The following is a 10625-nucleotide window of genomic DNA, read 5'->3' as shown; positions in this document are numbered from 1 at the left end:
CCCCATCTTCCCACTTTTTGGTGCATGTTGAGTTCCTACTCCTTGCATGGGCCAGGGTTGCAGATCTCTTGAATGGGTATCTGAAGTAATCTTGCCGAAGCCCTTTCCTTGTAGGGTTCCTTCACCAGGAAACCTCCAGGGACTGCTGTAAAGACCTTTGAGGGATAAAGCCCTCTTTTGCCCTAGGAGTCTAAGGTCTCTCCTTCTCTGTGTATCACACTGAGGCACTTTCCTTCACCCTTCCCTTCCCCCCCAATGCATCAAGGTTCTCCCTCCTCCACAGATCAGATTGAGTTGAAGCCTTTTTCTTCCGGGTGAGGTAGGGGGTAGGGGGTGGGTGTCTTTATTTTGCCCAGGACTTTCAGGTTGCCCCTCTTCTGGAGATGGAGTTGAGACCCTCTTCTTTAGAGTGACTGTATTGTGTCTCTTTTCTTCCACTAAAGATCCACCAAAACCCCCTCCCACAGGGATCTGAATCACAGTGACCCTGACAAAAAGGCTGAGTTATATGGTAGTTGGTGGTCAGGGTTGAGTTGTGTAGTGGTGAGGGGTAGCTGAACTACACTGCTCCCTTTTATTCCACCATCTTAGCTTTGTCTCCTGTATGCTTTAGAGGTGATTCTTTTTTCAGGTATGGGTTGATTGGATGGCTACTGAGGTCCCTTTCAATTCTTTTTTTTTTTTAAAGCAATCGGGGTTAAGTAACTTGCTCAAGGTTACACGGCCAGGTGTTTCTGGGTGGGTAATAAGTGTCTGAGCCTGGATTTGATCCACATGTCATCCCGACACCGGAGCCGGTGCTCTTACTCGCTGTGCTACCTGGCTGCCCCCCTTTCAGTTCTTAAATGCTACAAAAACTACTGTGTAATTATGTGAGTGATATTTCAATCTTAAAGTCCCCTACTTTTCTATTGAGAGGAGGGAAGTATATTTCACTTCCTTTTCTCAGAGGCCAAGACTAGTCATTGCAATTAATCTAAATCCATTTGTCTGGCTGTCTTTCTACAAAACTCATTATCAAACTAAATAGAATTCTTGTTTTTTTTTCCCCCACCTTAATGAAATCATATAAGGAAGGCAATGATCTAAAATGAAAAGTGGAAGAGCAGGTTCCTTTCTACAATGGGAGAGGAAGTTCTTTGCTGGGAGGCTCCTCACAATAATGTAATCACAGATCAATGTAATCACATCTTTCATACTATAATTTTTAAAAATGTGATTGGGTTAGGTGATTCTTAAGGTTCATTTCAGCTCTCACATTCAATGTCAGAATGTTAGAAAGTCTCAGACATTTTATTGGCTACATGTATACACAAAGATGTATACCTATACATGTATATGTACACACACACACACACGCACGCACCCATACATCGGGAATGTGGTAAGCAAAGGGAAGACAATAACCTTGAGCCAGCACTTGGCTTACTTTCCTGTGCTTTCTCCCTTCTATTTCTTTGCTTAGAAAATCAAGAAGAATCTTAGGGTTGAGAAAATTGGAGGACCTCAGACCCAAAGAGTGCTTGGCAGTTTGTTGGGAGGGCATCTTCTAAGCTAATATTGATTGGGTATAGTATAGCAATAAGACATTAAGCAGAAAATAACAAGGAATTTCTAATCCTAAGTCAGAGTGAGGTTTCTGACATTGGTGTCAATGGTGAGTGGAAGTGGAGGTTAAAAATTGACTTAAAGTTTGTATGCATTTTTTTAAACTGAAGGCTGTTCTATGTTCCAAGGAACTTGGCTTTTGGGATGAAGAATATTTTTTTGAAGAAGATATGTCTATTATAGTCAAGGCTCTGAAAGTTGAGTTGTGGAAGAAAGAGCTATTAAGGGTTTTCCTCTAGCTGTGGCACTTTAAAAGTGCTACAGCTAGGCCTCTGGCCTTTAAGTTGAAAGATAAGAGGTAGAACCCACGATTCCTCTTATGAAGAAAGGGATGGTGCCTCAACTGAGGACTCCAGCTGAATCTAGAAGCAGAATCTCATGTTCAAAGAAGCTATCCTTTGTAGTGACCTGCAGAGATAACAAGACCAGTGAAGCACCATCAAGCATCAGCCATGTAAGATCAGCAGGAAGCAAGAGGCCTGTTCACTGAATGGGCATTACCTCACTCTACATGAGTACTTGAAAAGGCCTTAACCTAAAAGGGCCAGTGTCTCTCATTGCATCCTGGACCATCTCCAGTCATCCTGATGAATATCTGGTCACTGGACCCAGATGGCTCTGGAGGAGAATGTGAGGCTGATGACCTTGCACAGCCCTCCCTCACTCAAATCAAAGTCAACTGCAAGTCATGTCATCATTTCCCTGATGCCATGGCGTTTCCTTGATGCCATGGCATTTCCCTGATGCCATGGTCCTCTTTGAAAACGAAGGACCAACACAACACAGTCATGTTTAACATGACCAGCAGAGCCCTAGTGGAGAATGAGAATCAGGTGTAATATCATTGGCCCACCCCCACTTCCCAATGCTTTTTGCTTTTTTGGAGGGATAAAGGTAGGACAGTTGGGGGTAAGTGACTTGCCCAAGGTCATAGGGCTACTTTTGTGTTAAGTGTCTGAGGCTGGATTTAAACTCAGGTCCTCCTGACTCCAGGGCCGGTGCTCTATTTACTCTGCCACCTAGCCGCCCCTTCCCAATGCTATTCAAAGCACTGGAAGCACTGTTGATTTTTTATGGCTTCCTGACTCCCTCTCCCCTGCCCCCCAAGACAGTGTCTGTCAGAGGCAGGGTTTGAACCCATGTCTAACCCAGGTCTAGCAGAGTTCAAAGCCTTGCTCTCTAGACATTGCTCTATGTGGACCCATAACCCTACAGTGTTCGATGCACAAATTGCCTCTCTCCGCATGTGCCCTAGTCACATGCTTTCCACGTGGACATCCCTCCCTATGTGCATTCTGTTCACATGCACTCCATGAATACGTGTTCATTTGCCTTACTAATGGTATGTACATTTGTAAGAGAGTGTGCCCTAGGCTTATGGGGGAAATGGTCTAGTGCTACTTTTCTCACTGCTTTTTTATCAAATGCCTTTGAGTTGAATTAATTGCTTCCTCTGTCTGACTAGTAAAAGTAAACACATGGGTGGGAGTTTATGAGCTGCAATTTGGAATGGATATGAAAATACAGAATTGGTAGAGCCTGGGGTAAGCTTGTTTGGGGCGTGCATGTTGGTTCAAGGGTACTTGCAACTGGTGAAGAAATTTTTTCTATTTATTTACTGGCTACAGAAGTCAGAGCAATTTATTTTTTAAAGTCACTGCTCCATTTAGTTTAAACGTACCCCAAGATCCAAATTCGAGCTGAAATCCACTGGCCCAACTGTAGGGGAAAATGATCTTGATTTTAATAGAATCTCAGAACTAGAAGTGACTTCAGGGTTCATCTTATTAATCTTGTAAGAATAATCCTTTTTACAACATTCATTCAATTATTCGACAAACATTTATTAAGACCCTACTATGTGCTAGGTACTGGCACTACAAAGAGGGGGGAAAAAGGAAATTGTTCTTGCCCTTAAGAAGCTTGCATTCTGTTTGGGGGTGGGGTGGGGTATGACATGCACACAGATAAGCAAATACAAGACAATTTGAGGTGATAGAAAACAACCAGCAACATGAAAGGGGAGGCGGTACCTCAACTGAGCCCACTAAGAATCTACAGATTCCAAAAGTTGGAGGAGAGGAGGGAGTGCATGCCAGACCGGGGTAGCCTATGTGAAGGGCACAAGAATGGAAGATGAAAACAGGAATTTGGGAGAAATATAGGATGCCAGCTTGACTGGAATTGAAAATGCCTTAAGGCATGTGAAATCATCCTGGAAAGGTGGCTTGAATGGAGGACTCAAAATGCCAGGTACTGTATATTAGCATATGAGTAACAGGGAGCCACTAAAGACTTTTGAGCAGGAGAGTGACAGTGTCAGAAGTGTACTTTCAGAAGATGATTTCAGCATCTGTGTGTATGGTGGATAGATTAGAGAGGGGACGAGACCAATTAGGGAAGTGGCCATTCAGCTTCTGCTAGGTCTCCTGTGATGGAACATCTCAGCCTTCAAGGAGGCCCATTCTACTTTGGAACCCTCTATTAGGAAGTTACTAAGCATTTATTAAATACCTACTATATGCCAGGCATCAAGGTAAGTGCTGGGGATACAAAAAGAAGGAAAAGGTAGTCCTTGCCCTCAAGGAGCTCACAATCTAAACGCACAGAAACCTGCCTCTCTGAAAGTCTCCCACATAACTCCTACTGCCTGAAAAAAGTGAGGCTGCTTGGGCCATTGTTTCCATGGAGACACCATCTCCTTATGAACACAAATGGCCAAATGAGTAAGAACCATCCCTCAACAATCTCCCTTTATCTCTGTTTGGATACTTATTTCCTATGAGAGCTTACATCTCCAATTAAAATGGAAGAGGAGAGCAATCCTGCTGACTGGCAAGGCTTTGCAGTGGTACCGAGCAAGAGACACTCAATCAATATTGATGGAATATTTATAGGTCAGAGCAGAGGAGGGTGGTGCAGGCTTAGTGGACAGTGGAGCCTGGGTCTGTCACGTTTAAGGGCCCTGGGGCTGTGGACAAGGGGAGAACCTTTGGTAAAGCTTTGCCTGGGGCAGATGCTGGGGTGTGAGTTCAGGCTGATGACTATGTGGGTGGGTACATAGGGGAAAGCTGAGAAGGTAAAGCCTTATGTTGTGGCCCATAGGACCTGCTGCTTGGGACAGACCGTTTTCTTAGCCACCTCCAGGAGCTTCTGGCCTGCTTGGTCTTTGGGGCTATCACAGAGAGCCTCATCCTTGAAGAACATTTTGTCCTGGTTGTTCAAAAGCCAGTGGTAGAGACCACATAGCTTCTCATCACATTTCCAAGGATTCTCTGAGAGATCAAATCCAACCTTCATCTGCCCCACCTTATCCAACAGCCCATCGGGGACCTGTGCCAGCGAGTTGTTGGACAGGTCAAGCATATCCAGCTCACCCAGGGTGCTGAAGAGGCTGGAAGGTAATTTGCTTAACCTGTTTCCCTGGAGGAAAAGGTGACACAGGTGTGGTGTAGCAGAAAAGGTGACCTCGGCCAGAGTCTGGAGCTGGTTGCCCTCTAGGTGAAGCCTTTCCAGGTTGGGGAGGCCCTTCAGCAGATTGGGGGGCAGCTCTAGCAACAAGTTATCAGATAGGTCCAGGGTCTGCAGGGTGGTAAAGTTAAGGAGCAGATCTGGGGGCAGCTTCTGGAGTTGGTTTGCAGACACATCCAGCCACCTCAAGGCCACCAGTCCCTCCAGCCAATCCACTTTAAGAGTCTCTAATCTGTTTCCTTTCAGCACCAAGGAGTGGAGGGCTCCTGAGTTTCTGAAGAGTCCACTGGGTAGCTCAGATAGGGTGTTGCCTGTCAGGTCCAGCACCTTCAGGGCGGGTGTGGGTGTCAGGAGCCCAGAGTTTAAATGGTTAATCTTGTTGCCAGCGAGGTGCAGTTCCTTGAGATTAGGGAGGCCCCTGAGGGCATCACTTGAGAGCTGTGAGAGGTTGGTATATTCTACAAAGACATAAGTAGTATCCACAGGAAGGCCCTTGGGGAAGCTGTCCAGGGGGCTACAGGTGGCTGATGTGCCATTGACTGGCGTGGTACAGCTGCAGGCCTTGGGGCACTGAGGAACCCCTTGCCCCAGAGATGGGAAGAGCAGAAAAAATAGCAGCAGCTGTGTGGCTAGGGAGCTACCCATGCCACAGGCAGCCAGGCTGTGGACACAAAGAGATGGGTCACTACTTGGATGTGGGCAATCTAATCCAAATCACTTAGATTCTCTGGGCTTCAGAACAGGGATAAAGCAAGGGGGTAAACCAGTGATCACCTGAGCTTCCTTAAAGTTCGAAGAACTTTAGCAGTCACTCTCTAATAGCTTTTCCCACCTCCACTGTCTCCCCTTCTAAGCAACACTTCACACTTGTCCCAATTCTTTTCTTTCCAAAAGATCTTGTTATGACACTGCTCTGTTTAAAAATCTGACATTCAAGGCCCCACTCCCCTCCAACCTGGAAACACTTTCCCTTTCCAGTCTCATCTTACATTGTATGTTCTAAGGTTCATTCCAGAGGACCACAGGATTTGAATTAAAAGGGACCACAGAAAGCACCTGGAGCAACACCCTCCCTTTCTGTATGAGCAAATGGGACCCAGGGCGCGAGTGACTTGCTTGAGACCAAATGCCAGTTAGTGACAGGGGCAGGCACTAGAATGGAGGTCCTCTGATTCCCAATGAAGAGAGCCCATACATGATATGGCCTCTGACATCCCACGTTCTATGTTCTTTTTTTTTTTTTTTGCTTTTTGGAGGTCAATTGGGGTTAAGTGACTTGCCCAAGGTGACACAGCTACTAACTGTTAAGTGTCTGAGGCTGGATTTGAACTCGGGTCCTCCTTATTCCAGGGCCGGTGCTCTATTCACTGTGCCACCTAGCCGCCCCATGTTCTATGTTCTAACATCCCGAGGTCCTGTCTAATTGTGACACGGGACTCTGTAGAGCCTTTTACAATTCTGCCATTTTATGAATATATTGAATTTGAACAGATTCTATTCAAGAGAGAGTGAGAGCATTCCTGTGAGCAGCTCCTTCCTCCAAAAGTCCCTTCCCAGGTTCAGCATTGCACATTGTCTCTCTAGTCCAAGTTGAGTTTCTACTCCCTGCTCTCCCCACCCCCCAACATAATTTGGAGGCTCTCATCCTTCTTACCACTGACCCTAGTGTCTTTGCTCACATTCTTTTTCCTTCAGTCAGAATGTCCACCTCACTCCCCTTTCTTCCCAGCCATAGTCTACCTGAAGCATCACTTTCTTCAGGAATCCTTTCTGCTAGGCTCCTCAACTGCTAAGGAGACCAATCCAGTCTCTCCATTTTACAGGAGAGGAAACTGAGGACCAAAGAGGGGGAGTGCCTTACTTAAAGTCAATTAACTAGTCATCATCTAAGCCATATGGTCTAGACTTGGCACTGGGGTATCCTGACTAATGGCCCTTTCCCTTACCATCTCCCTAAGAAGCTGGACAGGACCCAGAAACTCCCTTCTTCCCCTTCTCTTGCTCCCTGGACCCCATTCCTAGCTTTCCTGATTAAGGTCCCCCTCCCTCTTCTACCCTTCATTGGGTCCCTCCCTCCTGTCCCAGTCATGGTTTCTTTTAAATGTGTCCTGGTGACACAGGCTAGTTGTCTTTACATTTGTGAGTGTGTCCGTATATAGAATTCTATCTCTATTTGTCTCTGTGCTAAGGTGTTCATTGCCTTGTCTGTTTCTGTATTTATGTTTCTGCCTTTGTATTTGTCTGTCACTATTGGTCTGTTAGTGAGCTGTTGTTACCCCTGTGTGTGCCCCTGTGTCCTTACCTTTGGCCAGGCTCTGAGTTATAGGAGAACATATCGTCGGGTCTGTTCAGCTACTGTTCCCTGGCTTTTCTTTCTGGAGCCTTCCTGTGGTAGAAACTTTATTCAAAGAAAGGTGGGGCAGGAGACAGGGAAGGACACTCCTGTAGAATCTCTCCCCACCCGGTATGTTCCAGTTCAGGGCCTCTGTGGTTGCTTGCAAAATCACTGGGGGGAAGAAAAAGGGGAGGAGACTTCCCAGAATAGGTGTCACCTTTGGGGCTATCCATCCAGATTTTTCCTAGATCTCGTTCCTTTCCTCCTATCCTCTGCAAGGGTATGAATCCAAGTTTCAGGATCCTGGGGAGAGAGAGATGGAAGGTGGTGGTGGAGGAGAGGACCCTACAGCATTAGCACTGGAAGGGTCCATAGAACATAGAATTTCAGCTGATGGGGACCTTAGAATACAGACTGTCAGGGCATGGAAGATTCTTAGAACATATTGCTGAGGGTAGGAGGAGAGGGTGGGGCTTGGAACAGAGAATGTCAGTATTGGGAGGACTCTTAGAATAAAGGTCTGGTGGAGGGGGCCCTGAGGGCGCATCTTGCCCAACCCTTCTCATTGGGCAGATTAGGCAATGGAAACCCAGTGAGGCAAGGGTCCAGCAAAGTTACACATCAGAATTAGTACTGGAGCCAGGAGACCCTGGTCAAGGTTGTGGGCGCCAGGTTCTTTACTTTGGAATCTGTCCCACAGGATTTCATCATTGCCATGGGGGCCAGAGCTGTTGGTGGCAGAGAAATTGCTGCTTCCTGAAGGCCCTATGGATTCCTTCTAGCCAGTCATCTTTTTATCCACATTCTTGCCTAGGCACCTGTCCCCAACCCCCACTCCCTTGTCTGAGCTGTCAGACAGAGACAATGAGGTGCAGTGTAAAGAATAGGAGTCAGGGGACCTGAGATGTGGTCCTTGTTCCATCACTGACTCACTATGTGTCCTTGAGTAAGTCACTTTCCTTCTCTGGTCCTGTGTCTTCACTTGTAAAACGAGGATGTTCCAAACTCCTAATATTTTGTGATTATATGATCCTCATACACTGTTGAGAAGGAAGAGGAGGGTGAAGGAGAAGACACCATTTTACAGAGTAGAAAAACGAGGCTCTAAATGGGGGAAAGAAGCTTGTAGCTGTTCTCCATGTTCTGTGACCATTCTGTTCCCTCTGATTGTGCAACAGGAATGACTTGGTTGCCCAGCCCTCTCTTCAAAGGAGCTCAGTGACAGCGATGCCCAGTTTTCAGAACACCAGACCCACACCATTCTTCAGTCTCATATACACATATATACACGGACACGGAAACATTTAGAGACACACATAAAGACACAGACACACACACACACAGAGCCCACTGTATTTCCAAAAGGAGAGCATCAGAAGACCTTCAGTCCAGTGCTGGTCCTGCCATAGCTCTGTGTGACTTTGTCATTTGCTTACTCTGGGACTCAATTTCCCCATCTGTAAAATGAAGTTGGAGCTGATGGCCAAAGGAGGTCCCTTCCAGCTCGAATTGCATTAATTGTTCAAAAGTTGCTCCTCTAACAATCTGTGTTCCAAGGTCCCCTCTAGCTAGGATATCTATGCACCAAGGACCTTTCCAGCTCTGACATTCTGTGTTCAATCAACCAACCAGTGTTTATTGAGTGCCTACTATATGCAGACAAAAAGGAAACAGTCCCTGCCCTCGAGGAGCTTACATTCTATAGAAGACACGTACAACATATATACATATAAATAAATACAAAGTAAATATATACAAAATATGTTTTGACCAGACATGTGATTTCATTGGTGTTAAGAAGGTCCTGATGAGGAACTTCCTTGACCAATAACAAAAAAAAAAGGAGGAAAGAATGTTGGCTCTGGAGTCAGAGAAACTATTCAAATCCCACCACTGATGCTTACTATGTGTGACCTTGGACAGATCATTTCCCTGGGCCTTGGTTTCCTAATGTGTAAGAATGAGAGGTTTGGACCATTGGCCTCTCAGGTTCCTTCCAGCTCTAAATCTATGGAACCTATGAAATGCATACAAAATAAACCCCAGGTAATTTGGCGGATGGGGGGCATTGGCCGCTGGGGGAGGGGAGCATGGTTTCCTGTAGGAAGGTGGCATTTGAGCTGAGATTTGAAGGGAATCTTAGGGATCCTAAGAGGCTGCAGTGAAGGAGAGCATTCCAGGCATGGGGGGCCATCTGGACAAAGGCCGAGAGAGGGGAGATTGAGCTTCATTTGGAAGGAAGCCTCACACAAGTTTGAGTGGCCCATGAGGAAAGGTGAGTTGGAGCCAAGTTTGGAATGGTGTTAAATGCCAAGAGTTCCAAGGCCCCTCAGATCTGACATTCTGTTTTAAGGCTCCTCCCAGCTCTAATGTCCTATGACAGCTCTGGCTCCATCCACCCTCATCCTTGAGTTTCAAGGTCACAGAGCAGTAGAAGAAGATCATGGTGCCTTCAGCCTTCCAGCTACCCCAGGATATGACCCTATGTGGCTGAGCAGTAGTGCCCTAGGGCATAGGCACCAACGACCCTTATATTACTGCTGCCACTGATAATGATAATAAAAATAGTTTCTATTTCTATAGCATTTTATTGACTTTGAACTGATTTCCATACAACCATCCTGTGAGGTAGGTAGCATGAGTATTATTGCCCCCATTTCACAGGTGAAGAAACTAAAGCTCAGAAAGTGACTAGTCCAAGGTCATACAGATGGCAAATCCTGGACCCAAACCCAGCATCCCCTGACTCATAGCTCCTTTCCAGTGTGGGTCCCCAGCCACATACACACAGCCCTGGGATCCACCACATCAGCTAGTCAGGCGGATGACAGCCAAAGAGAGGGCCCAAGCAGTGGGTGTTGTAAACAGAGTTTTATTTGGGGGAGGGGGGAGAGGGCTAATTCCAGAGTTAATACAGAGCACAGCTGTTGCATGCATGACCTGCAGGTCAAAGGTGGAAGGTCACAGGTCACGAGAGGATGGGAGGTGTTGGGGACCCTCTCCCTACCCTGGGGCCCTATTTCCAGGGGTACGTGGCTAGTGGCCCTGACCCCCAGGGCCCCCTCCCCTGAGCCACACCAAACCAGAGCCCTTTAGACAGCAGTGGCTACAGTGTCTGGAGCATAGAGTGAGGGATGAGGGGGAGAAGGGGAAGACTGGGCTGGAGTGGGAGAGGTGAAAACCAAAGCTCCTCCCAGAGCTGGCAGACATG

The 10625-nt window shown here is 46.7% G+C and overlaps 2 protein-coding genes across 2 annotated transcripts in view; both read right to left on the bottom strand.

The window, feature by feature from the left end:
* PLIN5 (perilipin 5) overlaps positions 1-10625 on the bottom strand; it is a 43200-nt gene extending 32575 nt beyond the window's left edge. Inside the window, exon 1 of the mRNA XM_069086790.1 lies at positions 7382-10625. The gene's annotated coding sequence lies outside the window, so the exon portion shown is untranslated. The remainder of the gene's footprint in view (positions 1-7381) is intronic.
* LRG1 (leucine rich alpha-2-glycoprotein 1) lies at positions 4696-7413 on the bottom strand. The gene is made up of 2 exons (XM_069086692.1): positions 7382-7413; positions 4696-5740 (listed from the first exon to the last, which is right to left on the bottom strand). Exons 1-2 carry the CDS (start codon positions 7411-7413, stop codon positions 4696-4698), a joined length of 1077 nt encoding a protein of 358 aa, XP_068942793.1.

The sequence above is a fragment of the Petaurus breviceps genome, unplaced genomic scaffold (genome assembly GCF_028583685.1).
Source record: "Petaurus breviceps papuanus isolate PSGF00001 unplaced genomic scaffold, PetGlider_PUasm1.0 180, whole genome shotgun sequence".
NCBI lineage: Eukaryota > Metazoa > Chordata > Mammalia > Diprotodontia > Petauridae > Petaurus > Petaurus breviceps.
The sequence above is the reverse complement of the archived record's forward strand: the minus strand, read 5'-3'. Positions and strand labels throughout refer to the sequence as shown.